Here is a 24,800-nt window from a genome sequence, read left to right on the forward strand (position 1 = left end):
ATCCTAGACCCCCCCTTAAAAATCAAATGGTAGCTCCCTAAGTTAGCAAACAAATTATTTTATTTTTACATTGACAAACCTGTATAACCTTGAAGCAGTATTAAGTTCATGTATTATCCCGCATATTATTACATGTACATTGAACTAAAACAAATTGTGGTCATTGTCAAAATTATAGTTTACAGTTTACTTTTCCAATGCTTTCAATTTAAGATTAGGGCATTTTTGTCATTGGAATTGAGTTTTGTAGTCTGAGATTACTCTAACCTCCAACGACTGTTTTGCGACACCAGCTAGGGCAGTGGGACTTCAGCTGGTCCCATATCAGATAGATGATATTTGCCTGTCCGAAGTGGAGGCGACTGGATTCATATAAATCAAGCCTCAATTTATTCATTTTTCTCTTCATTTAAGTAAGTCTGACCAACCTGCCACCCGTTATCTTCTCATATTTGGACAGTTTTCACATTGACCCATCAATACTGGCATTTTAGAGGATATGATTGCCCTTTACCGTCAGGCGTCAAACAGTCATTTTCGGTTACCGTTAGCATCAAATTGGTTAACATTTTACCGTGATTCGTCAACATATCCTTATCGTGATTCGTCAGAGGTCTCAAATAATTATTGTTACCGTTATTTTTGGGGAAAAATTAATGTGATTCGTCAAAATCTGTCTATTTTTTTATCGTCTTGAAGAAAGTATTTTATCGTCATGCACCAAAAATTACCGTTAACGTCATTTGACAGGATTTTTTACCGTTATTCGTCATGAAAGTACCCCCATTACCACCCTCATTTTAACTTTCACTTTATAAGAATGTCACATGACCAACATTATGGGAACTGATTTATGCAAATGACCCATATTCCATAGGAAAACATAATCTATATAAATCGAGCCTCAATTAGTTCATTTTTCTCTTCATTAAAGCAAGTTTAATCAACCTGCCACCCGCTATTTTCTCATATATGGACAGTTTTCACATCGACACATCAATACTGGCATTTTTACTTTACCGGTAACTTTAAAAGATTGTGACATGACCAAAAGAAAAAGTAATTTACAATGCATTACATGTATGAGAGCTGATTTATGAAAATGACCCTTATTCAATAGGAAAACATAATCTAACACCTCGTTCATTTATGATGCAAATAAGCTGAATGGCCGAGTGTGTTCAATTTGAAAATAAAGAGTTAAAATGCCAGAATCGCAAAAACAGATGTTGGACACCAGAGTAATCTCGGACTATGAGTATGAGTTTTGGGCAATTTGTAAGGGGGGGAGGGTTCAAGGGAAGCAAATGCTCTTTAAATTATGCATGTTTCAAAAATTGGGGAAAAATTACACAGAGAGTTGCAGGCCTCTACAATAACTTTTTTTTCAACTTGTCCAGGACAAGTACATACCAAAATTTACTTGTCCGAATGAAATTGTAACTTGTCCAAAAAAAATCTTAATAATAACCTTTTTTTGCATTTTTAGTTGATTCAAGGAACAAAATGAATCAAAACAATAGAACATAATTTGATTTATATCTTTGGAAATACTTTTCAAAACTACGAGTCGAGAACAACTGAATCTAGACATACAGGACTTAGGTTCTAGTTATTATCAATGCCAAAGTCTCATCAGACTCTGCACACGAGGCACCGTCTGATAGGCCTGTCAATTGGACTCATTGGATTTGTATACTGTTTTTTTAAGTTGAAAAAAGTTTATTCAAATGCAATAAAAAAAAGAAGATTAGGTATGATTGCCAATTAGACAACTCTCTGCAAGGGACCAAATGACACAGAAATTAACCACTATAGGCCACCGTATTGCAAGTATTGTTTTTTTCTACATATGATGAATAATGGTTTTGTGAATTATGTGGTAAATAATTTCTTCATTTTCATTGAAAAATAGTTTTGTTAAAAAAAATTACCGGTATGGTATTTATTATAAAGCAACGGAATAAGGTAGGAAAACGAGGTACTTATTTGTCTTCGTCCCGAAAAGTCTCCTGCGTTGGAGCCGAATCGTTTCTGAGCTGGTGACGAATTGTCTTGTAAAGTTACCTTATCTACAAAGCGCATCGCTGTTTCGGATCAGTAAGACTGGTTTCCGAGAATAGTATGCCTCTTACCTGTTAAAAAGTACCTGACAAAGAACCAGTTTTAAATTATCGATTGCAAGTAAACATGTCAAATTAATACTTGTTTTTATCTTCTTTTCTTCTTTTTTGTTTATAATTACTTTGTTCATCAAAGTTGGATTAAATTTATTTTCTGCAGAATAATTTTACTTGTCCCGTCGGACAAGCTTGATATAGCTTTTACTTGTCCAACCTTTTTTTCCTCTGGTACCGGACAATCGGACAAGCGTTATTGTCGAGCCCTGAGTTGAGTCATTTTTTTTTCAGACTTAATTCAAATAATGACTAATGTAGAATTACCTTCTAATTCTATAAAAAAAATTCACAACTACTGAACAGGAACAATCATGGTACTTTTTTACCTATGAAACTACACTATGACATCTGTCGATGATCTGATCTGCAAAACCTACAAACAGACACAAAAATATCATCAAATAGTGAAATAAAAGATTGATTGCACCTTGTATGGATAGTTCCGACACGTGTTACATGGGGAGCTCGTTTGTTTACAAATAATAATGTCACGTGATCACGCACTGACCGTTACAAATTTTTATCACACAATATTACTGTACTTACACAATTCACAAATGCACAACCCGTATATCTTGCGGACATGCAATGGGAATGTGCACGGTTATCAAAAACTACAAAAATATTGCATGTACAGTTAATGAAGAAGTTATTTCATCAAATAGATAAGATTTTCACTCATGACACAAATCGACTGGGTGTCACCGCCATCGGGGATAATTGATAAATGGGATTAAATTGACCGCCAAGAAAGTGTAGAGAACCACCTCTGGAGAACCTTAACATTAATAAGTAATACTCACCAAAATTTCTCTATAATTAACGCTATTTTCTGTTGGAAAATTTCAGAAAGATGCTGATAAACTTATTTGGTGACACAGATTATTTTCTTGTTTTGGCGCGAAATATATTCTTACTCTTAATGCTAGACGTAACAAAATTTGTATAGAATTATATTTAACTAAAGCTCAGCGTAAATATGCAGAAGCATGACAATACATTAATAATAAAATGTGTAAATATTTCTGTAAAAGAACATAATTTTACTTTACCAGTAAACTTCACTTAGAATTACATTTGAGCGCAAGAAAATCTGTATGTGAATCGGCTCGGGGTCGAAGTTCAACATTTCAACGGAAATTTTTGCGTGTGCTTGCGTTGCTTTAGATCGAGGCCACAGCTTTTCAACCAATCGGGGAATGTTTACTTGGGGCATACATCTATTTTTACTGCAGGTTTCGACATGTTTAATTCGGGATTATAGAAAAATGGAATGTTGTTGGTAGATACAGAACAGAAAATGATGAACACTTTTAGCAAAAGATAAATTGGATCGGGGGTCTGTGAATTCACATTATTTGTACAACCATAGATATAATGGCTATTATATCTATGGTACAACTCTCCTTACTCTTGGGAAGCGTGTGCTTTACATCGAGGCTTGCGTTGCTTTACATCGAGGCTTTCGTTGCTTTACATCGACGCCATAGTAGTTCAACCAATCGGGGAATGTTTATTTGGGGCATACGTCTATTTTTACTGCAGGTTTTGGCATATTTTAATCGAAATTAGAGAAAAATGGAATGATGTTAGGAGATATAAAACAGAAAATGATAAATATTTTTAGCAAAAGATGAATTGGATCGGGGTTCTGTGTATTCACATTATTTGTATAACTCTCCTTACTGATGGCAAAAAATGGAATTTCCGTGACCTAAATGGTTCGCGAAAATTAATATTTTTATATATATATAGTAATTATGTTGCTCTTGTTGCACACAATGGTGCCTGTGTGTATTAATAAATTTGTAGATTTGTAGATTGTGTTTCATATGTTTTCATGATATTTGTTTACTTTAATATTATTTTCAATTATAATCTGTGAAATTATTTCCCATTATAATACATTTATTCGGTTTTTTATTTACTAATTTAGCTTATATTCAAATACACTAAAAAATTATTAGAACATAGTATTTGCAAAGATTAAGTTTTTTTTTATTAACTATTCAATATTTTAACTTCCCAGATAGAATTTCACGGCAATGGATAATATATCACGGTGAAATATTTTCCTCCGGATAAAAAAATAACAACAACTTCTGTAACATTTTTTCCCCCAGATGATATTTCATCCGGATAGAATTTTGCTTTACACCATGCACAGATGCTTGTCTAATATTCTTAAAATATGGACTCTTAATGGTCAGCAACAATGCAACGTAAGGAGTGGAATTTGTGAAAAAGTCCGAACAATATGCCCGCCAGCTTTCCCCTTAATTCTCCCCTCTCCCCTTAATTTGTCTCGACGTATGCATGTCATATGATTCAAATTTTATGTTTGATAACACCTAAACATTTTTTTAAAGATCTATTAGGTATATTTGAACATGAATCTTCAGATTGCCCTGATTGCACATGCAAAATCATTTTTTTTTTGGGGTGTTTATTCCAATTTATAATATATAACAAAACCCCCAAAAAAATTATTAAAAATATATGCATACATGTCACTGTGCATGCAATCATACTAATGCCTATGGCTTGCCTGCATTTAATAAAATTGTTTAGGCAGACACATGAGAAGTTATGATATGTGAGAACTATTATTTATTATCATGGTCATAAACCAGGCATGCGCCAGAAGGAATCATCAACCAGTTGATGTTTTTCTGTATATAAAGAAGAAGATTGATAAACAACTTTTCATTTATGGTTTTAAATCTGATAGTCATCATACTATCATTTTAAATCATCCCTTTTAGTGAACATTTAAATTTTGTCTTTATTAACTTGTTCATTTTTCTTATGTTTATAGTCATTAGATTATATAAAATGTGTATTTGTAATATTGATTCACTATAAAAAAAATGTGTATTCATTTGAAGTTTATGTTTCTTTGTGTAGATCTTTTCAAATTTTGACAATCATGTTTCAAAACAATTCACATTAATCTTAATTATGTTTATTTACAATCTGGTGTGTATAAAATTTAGTTTGAAATCTTTCAGTAATTATTGGTACTTCTTTTGCAGATTTATTTACACCATGCACACATAACATTGACATGCCAATGCCTGAAGAGTTTTGTTTCTATAATATCAAATATGAGGTCTACACAATGTAAGTATTAATATTATAATGTATGAATCTTGCTGGGGGGTCCTTCAGGTCTTTATTCTTTTGTTATACAATTTCCTCAATTCTTTATCTATTTTGCCCATTATTCTCTATTCTTTGTACTTAAACACCCCATTATTCTCTTTTATTATTGGTCATTTTTTATTCTTTAATTTTTTAGCCCTTTATTCTGCACTTTTTGCCCATAAGGATTATTATCTATTCTGTAAACACCATCCAGCCCCTCAGGTTATGTGAATATATATTGTAATGAATATTGTATTTTGGTATTCTCCCCCTTTTTCAAGATTTTATATGTATTTGTATGTATTTACAGTTATAGCAATAGTGTTATCATTTACTTTGCTCTTTTTAAGGTGGGGTTAACAAGTTTCATCATTCATATATAAGTTTGTCAGTTATAATTAGTCAGCCCACTGTTTTTAAAGGTTGTTCTTTGTTTCATAAATGTAATTTAACTATCAATGACAGACATTTCCTGTTTTGTTGACCTAGTTTGCAGAGCCCTACCAGGTGCCCTACCAGCCCTACCACTGGAGCTGTAGTGCCCTACCAGGTGCCCTACTAGCCCTACCAGTTATTTGTCACTTTTTCATTGGTTAAGGGAGTTAAGTGTTTTATGATTATTCAGGTTAATTGGGGGAGTATAAATAGGGAGGTTAGGCATTATTTTAGGCAGTAATAGTAAGAAGTCAAGAGTTTTGTAGTCTGTAGGGTGAATTTATTGTAATACCGTCCGTTTACTATGCATTGTTAAATTGCGTATATTCCACATGTTTTTTAATACAAGTTGAACTTATCATTGACTTCGAGTATCTTTTAGTTATACACTACTCAAGGATCCACTTATAATTTATGTGACCAGGAACATTCTCAGTACAACGCTACCTGATTCATGAAACTTAACAATACTTGGAGGATCAACCTGAGAGAAAGCGGAGTACCACAGGAGTATTAGGAAATTGCCATCACTTTCATTCGTCGTCGTCAGGTTCAGGCATTCCTAGTTCCCCCAGTTACCCGACCGTCCTCTCTTTTTCGTCACATTGGTGGCAGCGGTGGGATTTTTATTGAGTGACTTTGATAACTTTAATGACATTCAGTTGTGATATTTGTCTCTTGGATTTATTGTTATGGAAACTCCAAGGATTATACGGAGGTCATCTACTCGGGCTCCAAGGTCCGTTGAGGTAAGACAAGATAACTGTAGATCTAGATTATTTTCACCTGCAGACTCGGGAGTTGAGGTTTCACCATTCCCCATGACTCCTCTGGATGCACACTCTGGGAAGAAGGCAGGCGACCCGAGTATTCGGAAGTTTATGCATTCATCACCCAGGAGCTACCAGAGTATGGAAGTTGTTGGTGCGGTCAATGGTTTGGAGACCAAATGTAGTTGGGGTTGGTTTTGGTCCGTATGGATTTGCCTTCTTGTTGTATGCAGTGGCTGTGTAGTTTTTGTGTGGGTGTATTTTCCGGAGAATAAGGTTGTCCGACGGTCCCAGGAATATGTAATGACTGGTCTTTTTATGATTATTGGGCTCCTTGTTTCGACGGTAGGCATCAAGATTGTTTGGCGCTCTAGTAAAAACGGTGAACGCCATATGTCCGACTTGATGTATGCTGAGGATGGTTATTTCCCTGAGATAAATGGGGATCAATGCGTTAGTGAAAACCGTGATCAACCATGCGACAGAGAAGATTGCACTATTGGTGCCTCGATTCCTTTATTTAGGCAGTCGAAGCCCTCACAATGTGCAGATGGAGCTGAAATGGTGGTGAATGCGAACGATGTGGCAGAGCGTGAACGGTGTGTCCCTTCGCTGGTGTCACACCGGGATGCTTTGGCTCCATCTTATATGGCAGCTAGTATCCCACGTTCCGGATCATCACATCAACCAGAATACCCTGTTCGTAGAACATTCTCTGGAGTCAACGAAGACGTCTGGAATGAATTTCTGCAATATTTCGAGAACATCGCCGAGCTCAATTCTTGGGATCCTGAAAAATCAAGACGGGTACTTCTCAGCACTCTTAGAGGACAAGCCGAAACTTTTGCATACGGGTTGCCATTGGTATTTCAGCGAGATTATACGAGGTTGAGGCAAAAGATGGAGGAAAGGTTTGGTCATACAGCCATGAAGGAGAAGTATATAGCCGAAGCTAAGATGAGGAGAAGACGGGATAAAGAGTCCTTGCGAGATTTTGGACAGGCGCTTGAAGATCTATGCAGGAGAGCTTACCCGGGGAATCCTGATATAGTTGAAGAAAATGCTGTGAAAGCTTTTCTGGACAAGTGCGGTCAGTCTGAGGACTTTCGCCTGGCCGTTAAAAGGACAAGGCCTAAAAATTTGCAAGAAGCAGTTATAAATGCAATGCAAGAGGAATGTCTAAGAGTAGGAGAAAAGGATTTAGTTAAAGATAAGCCTGTTAATAGGCCTATATATGAAGTGAGACATAGAGATAATATGATGATAGATGCCAGTGAACCTCCAAGGGCGGGTTCTACTGAGCAAACAAATGATTATGAATATAATAGAGGGGTCAGCCGAGGAAGATATAATTGGAATAATACTGGTAGGGGGTCCCGCGGGAGACCCTTTAATCGAGGCTTTATGAGAGGTAGGGGAGGTGCCCCACGGTTTGGTAGAAGCCAAACAGACCATGGAGGCGGACAAGAGCCGGCACCATTGTCCGTTGGAGCCGAGCCGAGTCCGTTAAACTAGATGTGACCGATACTGAGGGCCAAGTATCGGTTACCCAAAGGAGGCCTAATAAAGAAGTTAATGTAAAAGTAAAGAGAAGATGGAGGAAGAGGAGAAAGGTGAAGTTTAAAGAAGACTCGGAGGTTATTGTAAAAGAAACGAGTAGCAGTGACGGTCATGCAGTTGAGACGTCGAGGGAAACTGGAACTCCTACTGATAGTCCTACCCCAAAAGTTAAAGTAAGAGGAATTGCTAATATGGTTGTGAAAGGACAGATCGAGGGCACGACAGTCGAATGGAAAATAGATACTGGTGCCATGAGTACTTTCATTACCAATGAAACGTTTAACTTAATATTGAACAAACCCATGTTAAGCCCAGTTGATAGTCATTTTGTAGCTGCTAATGGACAACCACTGAGGTGTCTTGGTAAAGCGGAGATGATGATAACGTTTGGGGAGAATGTTTTCGAACATGAGGTTATTGTTGGAGGAGTGAGAAACAACTTAATAGGAGAGGATTTCATCTCGACTCATCGTTGTACCTGGGATCATGACGAGTCTAGTTTTGTTATTAAAGGTAAGAGAATACCTTTGGAAGGGTCGAAAGAGGCCAAGTCTAGGAGAGTTATAGCATTGGAGACTGTTATGGTACCGCCGAGACATGAAGCTGTAATCAAGTCGGGATTAACGAACAAGGCTAAATATCGTAGTGCATCCAGTTCCTTGGGTATCTTGACGCCCGAGCGCCCTTTTCTGGAGCGGCTTGGGCTGGCGTTGGCGAAAACGTTAGTTGATTCAGCAGATGGAGTGGTGTATACCCGAGTGTATAACCCTGGTTCTTCAGATGTTATTGTATATAGGCATACACACCTGGCATTGTTTACGCCCGTGTGTCGAGTCGGGCCGGTTATAGATATGAATGAAATGTCGAACATTTGTGAGGTTGAAGTGGATGCTTCAAGGAGCACGGGCAATATACCTGAGCACCTGCGTCCAATGTTTGAGATTGGTTGTAGGAATTTAGATGAAAAACAAGTGGAATTGTTTAAGAATTTTCTAGGTGCCAATCAGGAATGTTTTGCCCAACCAGGTGAGGTTGGTCGGACCAATATGGGCACCCACAAAATAAAACTTAGAGACGATAAGCCCATTAGAGAACCACCTAGGAGGATCCCCATGTACAAGAGGCAGGCATTGGAGGATGAAGTAAAGACGTTAGAACAGAAAGGTCTTATTGAAAAATCCGAAAGCCCGTGGTCATCACAAGTTGTGATGGTACAGAAGAAAGATGGGTGTTGGCGGATGTGCGTAGATTACCGAAAACTGAATGAAAAGACCATAAAGGACGCCTATCCCCTAACAAGGATAGACGAAAATTTAGATACTCTCGGAGGGGCTGAGTGGTTTTCCTCGCTGGATCTAGACATGGCCTACCATCAAGTGCCAATGGTAGAGGAAGATAAACAGAAGACTGCCTTTGCTACCCCTAGAGGGGGGCTGTACCAGTTTACGACTATGCCGTTTGGTCTCTGTAATGCGGCTAGTACTTTTGAAAGAATTATAGAAAAGACCTTGTTTGGGTTACAATGGCGAGTTGCCGTACTATATCTCGATGATATAGTAGTATTTGGCCAATCGTTCCAAGAACACCTTTCGAATCTTCAGAAAGTTTTTGGTCGACTAACAGAAGCAGGTCTGAAGTTAAAGCCGAAGAAGTGTCATATGTTGCAAAAAGAAATATCCTTTTTGGGGCATATTGTATCCACTGAAGGGGTTAAGACAGACCCAGCTAAAGTAGTTGCAGTTAAGAATATGAAACGACCTGCGACAGTGACACAAGTTCGTAGTTTCCTTGGTTTAGCTTCCTACTATAGGAAATATGTGAAGGACTTTTCGAAATTGCGAAGCCTCTGTTTGACCGTACAAAGAAAAACCAGAAATTTGCTTGGAACAAAGATGCAGAAGCTGCTTTCCTAGGACTGAAAAGTAGGTTAATTTCGGCACCTATATTGGGATTTCCGCAGGCTGATGGGTCCGAGTTTATACTGGATACTGACGCCAGCGCCTATGCCATTGGAGCCGTTTTATCCCAAATTCAGGACGGGAAAGAGAGAGTAATTGCGTACGGTAGTAGGTGCTTGGATAAGCCGGAACGCAACTATTGCGTGACAAGGAGGGAAATGCTCGCTGTTGTTTATTTTACCAAGTATTTTAAACATTATCTTTTAGGACGTCCGTTCCGTATAAGAACCGATCATGGGTCCCTGACGTGGCTTCAGAATTTTCGGGAGCCCGATGGGCAGATACATCGATGGATTCAGCAACTGAGCCAGTTTCACATGAAAATTGAGCACAGGCCAGGAGTACGCCATGGGAACGCAGATGCGATGTCGCGGCTAGTAACTGATAATGGAGAATTTTGTAAACAATGTGAGATGCCTTGGGGTTATGGCTACGAGGGTCCGATTGAAACAGAAATTAAATATATGAAAGAGGGCGATAAGAAAAGCATAGACGTAGTTTCTGAAAACTCAGATAGTCATGACGACCACACGAGACCAAGCTTTGACCGTGTAGGAAATAACAATACAGATGTAGTAGTCGATCCTGATTCAGGAGAATCTCCTTTAGTTAGGAGGGGACGAAAGAGCAACAGACCAAAACGCCGAGCAAAAGCCGATGCCAAATATAGATCTGAGTTTAGAGGCAGTAAGAGCCCGACAAGAAGCTGATGTTATTTTAGGGAAAATTTTGAACTTTAAAAATAAAATCGAGAAGCCCGCCTGGGAAGAAATTTGCGGTTATGGTTTGAATTTAAAATTTTGGTTAGCCAAATGGGAGCTTTTGGAAATTAGAAATAATGTATTGTGTTTGAAATGGGTTGAAATGGCCCAACAGGCCCGATGGAAGATTTGCGTGCCCGAGTCGTTAGTAGATCCTATTCTCTGGTATTTACACGATGCTCGAACGGGTGCACATTTAGGAATAAAGAAAACTTACGAAAAGGCGAAGCTATCTCCCTTCTACTGGCGAGATATGCAGGGATCTATTAAGTTATATATACAGCAGTGCGAAATATGCGGGGAACGCAAAAGCCCGATGGCCAAGAAACGTCATCAGATGAAGTCGTACGTAGTTGGTGCCCCATTCGAACGGATAGCGAGTGACATTGCTGGCCTTTTTCCTACATCGATTAATAAGAATAAGTACATTTTGGTAATAGGGGATTATTTTTCGAAATTAACAGAAATTTATGCCATGCCTGATATGCGAGCAGAAACCGTTGCGGATATTTTATTTAGGGCATGGGTAAAGAGATACGGTTGCCCGGTGGAAATTCACTCCGACCAAGGTCGACAATATGAGAGTGCTGTTTTCAGAGAGTTATGTCAGTTATTAGAAATAAATAAAACTAGAACGACACCCCTTCACCCAAGATCCGATGGCATGATTGAAAGAATGAATAGGACCGTCAATGATATACTTTCGAAGTATATTAAGAAACACCAAAAAGATTGGGATGAACATTTAGACTATATTGTTATGGTTTATAACGCAACACCCCACGAAAGCACTGGTATTACACCTCACCGCATGATCTACGGTCGGGAGATGTCGTTTCCATTAAATTTAATGACTGAGACTGTCTCGGATGACAATGAAGAAGAAAACTTTATTTCTGAGTATGTTAATAAACTTGAACATAAATTAAGGGAAGCACATGAGTTAGCCCGTAATAATTTAAAGTCTGCTGCTGAGAGGCAGAAAAATATTTTTGATGCTAAGGTTCGACCAGTCGTCTATAACGTCGGAGACTACGTGTGGAGAAACCAAAAGAAAAATGTTCCAGGAATTAAGCTCAAAATTGCTCGTCATTGGACTGGACCTTGGGTAATAACTGAAAAGCTTAGTGACATTACGTTTAAAGTGAAGTGTGCTAAGAATTCTCCAGAAGTAACTGTTCATGGTGATATTTTAAAACCGTATTTGGGATCTAAAAAAATGGTTTGGTTTAATCAACAAAACGCCCGTCCTGATATGCCCGATGTGCCCGAGCAACACCCTGTTGAATTCCCGGATTTAGCCAAATTTACAGCTGATTTCGATGATGAAAATAGTTCTGTGAGTGAAAATCTACCAAGAATTATTGGAGGAGAAAAAATATGTCCGCCTGAAATAATACCGGTTTCGACAAGCGATGGCAAAAACTGTTCTGATACATGCCCGACTAATTTGGGAATCCCGGAATCAGGTACCCGACCAGCCCGACCAAGCGCGCGAATTAGAAACCACATGACCATTTCCGCATCAACAAACACGAGAACCAGAACAATTACCAGACCTACAAGATTTTTAGATATTGATACTTTAGACAAAATGCCAGGAGCTATTTGTATCTATTGTGACACAAAGTATGCTAGTCGGAGGAATTTGAAAAGGCATATAAATGCTGTGCATAATAGTAATGTGAAATATGTGGGGTGCAATGAACCAAATTGCGATCGTATATTTTTCCGAAGGGAATATCTACTTATTCACCTCCAGAGTACTCATAAAAAAACAGTGGACGAAGCTAGGGATCTGTCCAGAGAAGCTTATCTGGGTTATACCTCTAGGGAGAACATTGAAACCTGTGGGCCACAGGAAAAGAAGTTAAAGAGAGCTGAAGAGGATAATGTGCCTGGGCCCAGCAGTCCAGAAGTCCCTGAGGTCCCTGAGTCTGTGGATGAGGTGGTTCTGCAGGAGGATGCCTCTGAGTTTGATATGGAGTCGGCACAGGAGGGTGTCTGTCACGGTGCTTCAGGAGGCAATACCCTAGAGCCGGATGACGTTTATAACTCTGATTCAGATACATGTACCACAACCAGTGATCCAGATGAAATAGGAGATTCACACATTGACAGTGTAGAAATTGTGAATTTATCCCTTATAACAATCCGATCAAGCAGGGATGGAGTCTCGTCTGTAAGAAGGGAACATAATTTTGCCACATCAACACATTACGACCCAAGAAGTTTTGATTGGCGTGGCTTCATACGCCATATGGAAGAAGAACTATGTGAACATGCGGAAGCATTACGCAGAACGGAAGTGGTTGTCAAACCTGTAGAGTAGCTAAAGACCTATTTTTGTTTCTTATATATGCATGGATGTTTTTTTTATGACAGTTTTTTTTTTTATATGGAACTTTTTATATTTTACTTGTACCTTGTTTTGTACCTGTACATGAAAGTATACATGTAAAAAAAAGGGTTTATCATGTTTTTCTAGATCTATTTTTGTTGTTGTTGAAGTTTTGGTACATTGAATGCCCTTTTTGGTGCGTCAATGATGCTTAACATATATTTTGATTCTCATGGTGCCTAGGTCCCTATGGTTGGTGTCCTAAGTCCATATATAACTTTATTTCTAGTCGTATAAGGAGATTTATACCGTCTCGTGTTGGTTTTTTTTATATAGCTTTACTGTTTTATTTACATGTATACAAAAAGTATAACGTGAGTACACATTCCATTCATTTTGTTGTGTTTAGAGGAACAGAATTATGTATTTTATATGAGTGTGTTAAGTATTCCATTTTTTTTTAATTATCATTCCGGTGCTAAGTTATTCACCTTTATCTTATAACGGTACCATATTTTACATATTTCATTAATTTCATTTTCTTTTTTTTTTGAGAGAGAGAGAAACATAATGCCAAAAAGTGTTCCATACTAAATGCATAAATAATGTTTATTTGGAAGTTAACAAGAGATAAATATTTTTGTTATAAGTATCATGATTATATAATGTTAAATGTGCCAAAATCATATGTTAATACTCGATCCTATAGCTATCTCACATATTTTTTTTTTATTATTATTATCAGGTATCATATTCATTTTTTGTTGTGTCAATTTTCTTGCTGAACAGTGGAAGTTCAGGGCTAAGAGGGGGGCTGTGTAATGAATATTGTATTTTGGTATTCTCCCCCTTTTTCAAGATTTTATATGTATTTGTATGTATTTACAGTTATAGCAATAGTGTTATCATTTACTTTGCTCTTTTTAAGGTGGGGTTAACAAGTTTCATCATTCATATATAAGTTTGTCAGTTATAATTAGTCAGCCCACTGTTTTTAAAGGTTGTTCTTTGTTTCATAAATGTAATTTAACTATCAATGACAGACATTTCCTGTTTTGTTGACCTAGTTTGCAGAGCCCTACCAGGTGCCCTACCAGCCCTACCACTGGAGCTGTAGTGCCCTACCAGGTGCCCTACTAGCCCTACCAGTTATTTGTCACTTTTTCATTGGTTAAGGGAGTTAAGTGTTTTATGATTATTCAGGTTAATTGGGGGAGTATAAATAGGGAGGTTAGGCATTATTTTAGGCAGTAATAGTAAGAAGTCAAGAGTTTTGTAGTCTGTAGGGTGAATTTATTGTAATACCGTCCGTTTACTATGCATTGTTAAATTGCGTATATTCCACATGTTTTTTAATACAAGTTGAACTTATCATTGACTTCGAGTATCTTTTAGTTATACACTACTCAAGGATCCACTTATAATTTATGTGACCAGGAACATTCTCAGTACAACGCTACCTGATTCATGAAACTTAACAATACTTGGAGGATCAACCTGAGAGAAAGCGGAGTACCACAGGAGTATTAGGAAATTGCCATCACTTTCATTCGTCGTCGTCAGGTTCAGGCATTCCTAGTTCCCCCAGTTACCCGACCGTCCTCTCTTTTTCGTCACAATATGTTGTCTGTTGTATTGAGTCACACCCACTCAATATTGATTAAGTCATATTAATTAATAACAAATTGATGGGTAAATATCAGTTGAAGTAAGTTGTACTTAAAAACTGTATTGTACTTTTACAGAAAATTCATAAATTAAAAGTTCATTTTAAATTAATGTAGAACTTTTTTGTCAAGTTTACTTTTAATCCAATAATAATTTAGGAACACAACATTTTGACTGAAGTTTTCTTTTTGTATCATAACATTCAATACCAATAACTTCAAAATGCCACTAAATGTTTACATAATTTTTTTCATTATATGTATTCAGATGACTTGAAGGCAATGGTGTTATACAAGTATTTACTAACTGAAATTGGAAAAAGTAATCAGAGAAAAAGGAGTAACCACTTGTTTCTTTTGAAGATCAACACACAAGGAAATTGTCAGACAATTTATAACCATATATGGGAGTTTTAGATCTATGCATGAAAAGAAAGTGAAATGAATTTTTTAAAGATAAAAGCTAGAGGACATATAACAAAACTATAACAAGTGCTGAATATGAAATAACCCCATGCCATGTCACATGTGACTTTTGGAATGAAGCAATTTTCAGTATGACAACAAAAGGAACAATTACATGACTGTTAAAACTGACTCTGAAACATTGAAGACAAAGAAATAAAAGTATTACACCAGAGGAAATGACTGTGCTTTTCTTTCCTGTAAGATCAACACACAAAAGGAAATGTTCATATCATTACATCATATGGCAGTTATTGAGATGATTTTGGATATATACATAAAACTGTGAAATGAGTGAGAATTATAATTCAAACATCATATTTGGCAGGCTGGTAACTGCATGTACTTACTGGTATATATATTGTAATTCACAACATTTTACATACATATATGAATATTCTTTGCATGTTTCATGTACATGTGAAATAAAATACAAGTTTAGGAATTCAATAAGAATTTTCCAGTACATTAACATATGAAAATCAGCAGAACGATATATGTCTACATTTATTATGGATCATGGAAAACCACAAGAAAGTATTGTATGCATTATAAGGACTTTCGGTTTAATATAACATATACAATGCTTTTGGTATTAAGTTTGAGAAAACTATTTGAAATAAATGAAAAATTATCATAAGTTTTTATGAAAATTTTGATAATTATAATTATATAATTATAATTATAGACATTATGTATTTAATAGTCAAATAATACTCTGGTCTCATAATGAACTCTTGAAGAAGTAATGGCTTTCACATGCATATAACTTTATTGAATAAACAAATAGCTTCATCTCTTAAAGGGAAACTCCGCAAAAAAATGAAAAATTGATATATTGTTCTTTAAGCATAAAAAAACAACATGTTCATAAATAAAAAACTTTTATTCTCTATGAAAAGAGATCAAAATCGATTTTTGAAATTCACTATAAGTTCTCGACATATCGCCATCTTGTCGGCATGTTCGATCTAAAAAGTCACGTGATATCTAAAAACCACAAATACCAAAATGAATCAGGGATTTACCGACCGTGCGTTAAAAACTCCCATCATCAATCGGGGATTACCGTAGACGATCACTCAGTGTGAAAATGTCTTGTCAAGCGTACGGCTGTTCTGTCCGACAAGGTTATGACAAAAGTCTAAATAGTTTTCCCAAACCCACAAAAAAAGAAAGAATTGTATCAGACATGATTGTACAACCTTAAACTAACAGCAAATAGTGGCATCTATAGCAAGCACAAGTTGATGTGTGAAGACCATTTTGAACAATCTTGTTTCGAGGGAGATTTGGTGGTAATTATACTTTTTTAAATAACAATATAACCTAGCAGTTCTGATAGCTATAGTTATCAAATCCGTATATGATAAGATCTCGTTGATTAAAAAAAATATAGATTTGATGAGGAAGAAAAGTTTCAATTATAAGAAAGAAAAATGCAGTATTCTTGTAACAAGCACTGATTTACAAAAGATTCATTAGTATGCCTCTTTTATATAAAGTGCATTGATTTATATAAAGAATAGTTCCGTATTTAGATAATTTTTCAAATTAATAAAGTTATACGATAAATAACATTTTTTAATTATGATATTTAACGGCTATTGACAAGGAGCACCGTTAGGAAGAGGTTTTAGCTAAGACAAAATATGTTGATATAGTATAATATTCCCAGGTTATAGAAATGTTCATTTTTTAATTTTATTTACGTTATCTTATTATATATATATATATATTGGCTTCCTCCCGAATTGATAATAGGTATGTCAGAATTATTGATAGATGTCGTGTCAGAGCGACACATTCAGTTAGTTATCCCAAGGACGTATATTAGATACACGTCCTTGTGTATTCCAGTGACATCCTGTCGACTAAAAATTCGTATTACACAATTATATAATACAGGTTCATGCATGGATTATTTACAGAGGTACCCGGCGTGCACAGGTAACATTTATTGAACCACATATATTTGTATTCGACTTTGCTTATCTTGTGCGTGTTTGAAATTATAATTCCACCAGTCCTGTTAATGAATGATGTTCTGATAATAATATTATCCACTATTTTTTTCTGATAATAAGTTTTAGAATTTTATAAACATGACCTTATTTTTTGTGAAATAAATACTGTTTTGTCATGATTCTGGACCCTTCTTTTGAAAACAAAAATTCTTCACGCAAATACAAGCTTTTGACGATTGGCAAACATGCAGATGTAAAGTAATGCAGCACTTATAGTCAGTATCAATATTTATTTATTGAAGATAAGAGAGCTCTTCTATGTCTAATGTCCCTATCTTTATAAGGATTAGAACGACAGTGGAAATACTCATTGTAAAGGAGCGGAGATAGAGTGGCATTGTGAAAAAAATTTAACCGAATAGAGAACAATATACTATATAGAGAATGATCGACGAAAAGGGTAATAGTAATTGTAAAGGAAAAGAGATAAAGAGAGGCATAGTAAAAAAAATATTTGTTAGACAAAGTTACTGCTCGTTTGATATTTTTAGTTATACAAAATCACACATCGTGTTCCAAATTGGTATTCACGTGCGATAACTTGATGCATAGAATGGTTAAAAATATTTAAGTATCCCATGCTATATCGTAGTGTCACTGTGTTTCTTTGTTCAATTTCTTTGTTCATTTTATTTAGTTTGTTAATGATTATGTAAATAAAAAGAGATCTGTATAAAAACGTCATACCCGTTTAGTTATTGCCTGTAGGCGTTTGATTATTGTTACATTTAATATATATATAGAACCTTTCATACATCATAAAGTAAAAGATGTGTCAGTCTGATTCAAACGACATGAGAAGCCTGTAATACTAGTACGACTCGAATAAAGCATGTAAAAATTCCTACTCAATATGGTTGTATTGGAAATCTTTTCATACAGATAGATAACTCATGATCCGACATTCATGTAATATTTGCCACATGACGATCATATTTCTTTTTACCATCATCATCTTATTCATTAAATATTACTGTAAACATCGATGGTTCACACCCAAACAAAATGGGAGTAATATACCTTTAGAGCTTCTTCGTGGTATACACTTGTGAAATATATAGACGAAATTCGTTATTAAAGTGAATCTTCATCTCACAAACACAATTTTTGAATTACGATTTTGAGTGAACACCCATCAAACCATTACAAAATGGCAAGATATAACCATGCAGGCATTTAGTTTTCGTCAGACACAAGATAAATAATCACTCTCATAAACGTATATATGCATGCAGTTTCAAATATCAAGAACAAGCGGTCGATGTCTATAGATCATTATTAAGTCGGTTTACTAGCTGTTCAGAGTCAGACATGTCACTTGTACATTCTTGGCCTTCATATACCCCATCCGATGATGGGAACCCCTTTCTTATAGTGTTGACAACATAAGCTTGTATGGTGATTCTGTTTATCTGTACCAGTGGTTGGCCTCTCCTGTCCCAAAAAACAAACTAACGAAACGCTACTAGTCTGCTTTGTCTGTTAGAAAGAACCTCTGGTGCTTATACGTCAGAAAACTTACAAGTCTACTAGTAAAGATTGTTTCAAGAACAACGAGGTTGGGACGAACTGTTCTAAAATCGTCAATATCAGTTATACATTACTAAGATATGCCTTTTATTACAACTTCTGTATTTCTTATTTGGATTAATGACGGCTATCCTGTTCAGCATTGCACAAAATTATTATAGAATATAAAAAAAACTTGTTAAAAAAAATCCTCAAGCAAAATAATGTATTAGCTTAGATTTATAATGTATGTATATCTATTAATGAAATACACGATTTTTTTTACAAATAATTCGTTTAAGTGATTGGCAGATTAACTTAATTATGAAGAATGAAATGTTAAAAAGAAAATTTTAAAAAATCATGCATGTTGTACTGTTGTATTTTTTTCAATTAAAAACTGAAAAATTTAGATAGTTTTACGATTGTTAGCATTTTAACATCGCCAGATTTAAATACAAGTTAAAGAATTCCGGTAAAGTAAATTAAACAGATGTGCAATTATTATTAATTGGGAAATGAAACATTTAATTTTTAAGATTAAAAGTACTATTCTTTTAACTTCATATTTTAATTTCATGCAAATTGCATAGAACGTAATCGAAAATTGTTCCACTGTAATATTGTATACACTTCAGGAATTGAAAAAAAATTGAATGTTTATTTTCAATTAATTTATACAATTTAATTATTGTTTCTCTATTGTCATCGGATATTTCATCTTGGTGTATTAAACACGCTATACTCTTTCTGTTAATCCATTCAAAATGACAACATACACACCTGTGTACGCTTGAATTCACACCTGTGTACGCCTGAGGCTAAATTGCTGCAAGGTAAAGTTCAAAGGAATTCTCCTCAAATCGAGAAATAAACAATGACTTTACAAAGTAATATACACGTTCTGTTCACATATATTTTGCATTGAAATGGTTATCAAAGTTATAACGGTAAATAAAACGTTAAATATTTCAGTTCAATATCAGTAAAAATGTTCAATAGATATTTTATGAAACAATCTCAACAAAAATTTATGAAATTAATTCGAAAATATTTATATTTAGATAATTTTACATAGGAAGTTTTATTCAATCAATACAAAACGGTTAACGCGTATTCCTTTTCTTTCATTCTTATATTGTGGTTATTAACTACGACCAACGATCATCTGTGCGCTTTTAATTACGTAAAATTCTGATAAGCAATTAAGACTTTAACAGATTTTATTTTTTCCCATGATTCAACAAATCGGGTTAAAACGTCACAACCCAGTGACGTAGGTCAGCCAAAAAAGTTACAAATACTTAATTTTCTCCGTTATTAGAAAGAATATAAATTTAAAACTTTGTGAATGTGTTTTTTATGTTAAGATGAACATATTTAGATGATAAGTAAAAAATCGCGGACTTTCCCTTTAAAGGAAATCTCTTATTTTATTCTTTTTCTATTCATAATAATAGAAAATAAGTTTATATTGTATTTACCTACATCATGTACATGACCTAGTATTATATTTTTTCTGGTTTTAATTCTTGACCAATGCATGGACCTGTTTTTAAATTTATTGATTTACTATGAAATGAACATAGCTCTAGATATTGTTTCAAAAAAAGATCCATTTGCACATGTAATGTGGGAATTCCATACTATAAATGTTCAGTGAACTATTTAAAAATGTTTTAAAAAAAAAAACATTGAAAAAAAACTTTATCAGGGCTGAGTAGATTAATATTTCTCATGAACCATGAGTTTGATACAAGGGGCTTCATACTTCCATGCATTAGTGCTGCCGGGTTAAAACTGTTTTTTTTTTTCTTATCAGGAGAATCATTTTGTTTTAGAAAGATGTTTTGTCGTTCGTCATCTCGTTATCTTACTATACTAATCCTTGGTACTATCGTAAAGTCGTAAAACCCCCTATGAGAATCGAAGACAAGTTAAGAAAGTAACCAAGTTAATTTTATTTACATGGGGTTACGAAAGTTCTTTCAAAGTATAACGTTAGAGTATCCCCCTTTTTTTCCTCATGACATTCGTATGCACCGTGATTCTTTCAAGATTCATGAACACTTTCAACTATAAAAATGAAAAGATAACATTGTTTTACATCTTTAATGTGTCCATTTCTAGTCAAAAACTATCAAAATGTCGTTTATTTCTTTCCCGACACTTTGATACCATAAAGGACCAACCAAACTTTCTTGGAGATTGTAGCTGATAACGGATTGGAGCAAATTGTAGACTTCACCACACGTAAAGACAACACCTTGGACCTTATACTAACCTCTCATCCAGCTTTTAAACTACGATGCAAACCATTACCATCAATAGGAAACAGTGACCATGATATCGTCCTACTAGATTTGGCATGCAAACCATTTAAACCAAAGCCAATGAGAAGAAAAATTTACTTATGGAAGAAAGCAGAAATACACAAACTAAAAGAAGACTTGGCCAATTTTAACTCATCTTTCATTAACACTGTAGACAGAAATGTTGAAACCATGTGGCAAGCATTCAAAAAAGCAATCCAAAACACCATAGATAAGAGAGTACCAACAAAAATGAGCCAAGGAAAACACACACATCTATGGATGAACACCACCATTAGAAGGAAGATAAATAAAAAAAATAAAGCCCACAAGAAGGCCAGGAAAACGAAAAAGAAAAGAGATATGGATAGATATAAGAGACTCAAACAGGAAACACAATGGGATGTCAGGCAAGCCAACAAAAAATATATGGAAGAAGTAAGCACCAATTATAAAGTCAACTCGAAGAAATTCTGGTCATATATAAATAGCAAAGGTCAAGAATGGACAGGTGTAGCACCATTAAAGAACAAATTGGGATTTTTTCAAAGCGACAATAAAAACAAAGCTGAGATACTCAATGATCAATTCCAGTCAGTATTCACAAAGGAAAACCTCAATAACTTTCCTAACAAAGGAAAGAGCCCATATTCCACCATGGATGATATCAAAAGCAGCACTAAGGCAGTACACAAACTACTCAAAAACCTTAAACCACACAAAGCTACTGGTCCAGACTCAATTCCATCCTTCATCATGAAAACAGCGGCAGACCAACTCGCTCCTTTTCTAACAGATCTGTACCAAACATCCCTTAACACCGGAGAAGTCCCACAAGACTGGAGAGATGCTAACGTGGTACCTCTATTCAAGAAAGATGAAAGACATTTAGCTTCCAACTATAGACCTGTATCATTAACTTCCATCACATGTAAGGTCTTGGAACACATAGTCCACAGCAGTATTATGGACCATTTTGACATACACAACATACTTACCAACGCACAGCATGGATTCCGCAAAAAACGATCATGCGAATCACAACTTATAATAACAATCAACGACATTGCAAAAAAAACTGGAAAAAGGATCCCAAGTTGACATCATGCTTCTTGACTTTGCAAAGGCATTCGACAAAGTACCGCACCACCGCCTTTTACACAAACTAGAATTTTATGGAGTAAACCCTAAAGCTACAAAATGGATTCAATCATTCCTTGAAAACAGAATGCAAAGCGTAATATGAGAAGGAGCTGTCTCCTCTCAAGTCCCGGTACTATCAGGCGTCCCCCAAGGCACAGTTCTTGGACCTCTATTGTTTCTGACCTACATAAATGACATGCCAGAAACATCAACGTCATCTGAAAAAAAACTTTTTTGCAGACAATAGCCTACTTTTTAGCAATAAACAACCAGGCAGACAGCGACCTTTTGCAAAAAGACTTAACATCATTGGAAGAATGGGAGAATAAATGGCAAATGAGTTTTAACGCCAAAAAATGCATAGTTATCAGAATAACGCAGAAGAACAAAGAAGTGAGAGATACATCATATAAACTCCACGGACATACACTAGACAATGTTGATGCAAGCAAATACTTAGGCGTAACTATCAGCAACAACCTATCCTGGGATAGACACATTGATAATATTGTAGGCAAAGGAAATAAAACATTGGGATTTATCCGAAGAAATCTGAAAGACTGCACAAAACCAGTAAAAGCAGCAGCATATACAGCCATGGTAAGACCTTCAGTGGAATATGCCTGCACAATTTGGGATCCATCGAGCCAAAAAAAGATCAAATCATTAGAACAAGTTCAAAAAAGAGCAGCAAGATTTGTTCATAATAACTACTCAGACCGAACACCTGGTTGTGTAACACACATGGTTTGTATTTCTTTTCGTTTTGAGATTTCTTACTATTTCTGTTGCGCAATACTGAGTAATTCGGTTTTCGGACTTTATATACTGTTTTACGCGCCCTTTTCATTTCATCGAGATTTCACACACCAAACTTGTTCGACAACTTGCCGTTCAACATGAGTGACGAGGAAGACGAACGTGATGTTACTAACCGAGATAGTGAACCACCTAATCAAACAGACCCAGGTAATCATGTAGGATTTTCTCCTGAAGACGCCCTTTCTTTGTTTTCCCGTCAACTTGATACTGCTTTAGTTAGACACAAGAAAGAACTTTTCGCACAAATTGACTTAAAGATTGGCAATAGTTCACTGGAAAAGAGTTCTCGCGTACCCTCAATCGCTCCCAAGTTCAAATTCGAGGGCAATGGAAGGCAGCACGAGTTCAATACCGCTCGTATAAATGAACTTAGCAGAGCGACAGATTTTCTAGAGCGTGGTTCTGTCGGCGCAGCAGTTAAAGCCTTGGAGCAAGCAGAAGCAGCTTTAAAAGAAAGGAACAAGCTACTCCGCATAGCCGACAAATATGGTTGGGATGTAGTTGAAGAGTTCATGGACGACCCGTTAACCGAGAGTACAGTACTAGGCTAAAGCAGGCAGAATATAGAGCGAAAATGAAGAGGAGAGAAAAATCTGTAAAAGCCGATCGCCCGAACCCTTATTACAGGAACCCAGTTGAAGAAAAGGCTACTTCTGATCTTTTTCGTCGCCCTAGCGCAGCATATACAGAAGACTGATCTAGGAGCAGGAGTGCAACTGGTGGAAAAAGCGTTTACACATCAAGCGAGTACTTTGGTGGAAAGAAAGGAGCGACCCGCTGTTACTACTGCAACGAGGAAGGTCATTGGGCCTATCAATGTCCCAGGAAAGCAGGCAGATATCCCCAAGAGAAGCAACAGCAGTGAAACAGTTAAGTACCAGTTTTATAATTTACACGAGCAAGATTATGAATATGAAAATTCACTCAAAGATAAAACCCCATTTTAAGTTGGTAGCCTTTACGAAAAATTTTCATTTTGGAAAGATATTTTAAAAGCAAACAATTTTGTTCTCAACGTAATTTCTAGTGGTTATTTAATACCTTTCTATGCAAATCCTTCATCAGTTAGATTGAGCAATAATACTTCTGCTTTTAAACATTCAGTATTCGTGGAGCGTGCTATTAATAAGCTTTTAGAGACGGGGGCAGCTATTGAATGCAAAGATCACATTCCTTTTGTTATCAACCCACTAACCGTATCAGTTAACGCCTCAGACCGGTAAAGAAAGGTTGATCCTAGATTTAAGGCACGTCAATCAATTTATAGAAAAAAGAAAATTTAAGTTTGAAGGTGTATCGGAGGCTTTACAATACACAATTAAAGACGGATACATGATTAAATTTGATTTAACGAGCGGGTATCATCATGTCAGCGTACATAAAGATCATCAGACATATTTAGGATTTTCGTGGAAATTTCAGAACACAACTAAATGCTTTAAATTTTCAGCTCTCCCATTTGGGCTATCTACAGCAGCACATGTGTTTTCAAAAGTTTTTCGTCCTGTTGTCAAGCATTGGCGTTCGCAGGGCCTTAGGGTTATATTATACCTTGATGATGGTTGGGGAGTAGAGTCTAATGCACAATCTTGTAAAGTGTTATCTAATATCTTGCAGTTAGATCTTAAATCCGCAGGTTTTTTCGTTAACCAAGAGAAAAGCGTTTGGAAGCCTACTCAAAAATTAACTTTGCTTGGTTTCGA

General features: G+C 35.8%; 1 protein-coding gene across 2 annotated transcripts in view; it reads left to right on the forward strand.

The window, feature by feature from the left end:
• Positions 1–5,220: 5,220 nt before the first annotated feature.
• The window catches only part of LOC127712383 (L-threonine 3-dehydrogenase, mitochondrial-like), a 39,580-nt gene continuing 20,000 nt past the window's right edge, over positions 5,221–24,800 (forward strand). Inside the window, exons 1-2 of one of the 2 annotated variants that reach the window (XM_052218784.1) lie at positions 5,221–5,303; positions 15,088–15,636. In XM_052218784.1, coding sequence (XP_052074744.1) covers positions 15,625–15,636 — 12 coding nt within the window. In that variant the 5' untranslated portion in view covers positions 5,221–5,303; positions 15,088–15,624. Of the gene's footprint in view, positions 5,304–14,937; positions 15,637–24,800 lie in introns of those variants that run through there. The other variant, XM_052218788.1, reaches the window with a different exon arrangement.

Source organism: Mytilus californianus, unplaced genomic scaffold (genome assembly GCF_021869535.1).
Source record: "Mytilus californianus isolate M0D057914Y unplaced genomic scaffold, xbMytCali1.0.p SCAF_1, whole genome shotgun sequence".
In the NCBI taxonomy this organism is placed as follows: Eukaryota; Metazoa; Mollusca; class Bivalvia; order Mytilida; family Mytilidae; genus Mytilus; species Mytilus californianus.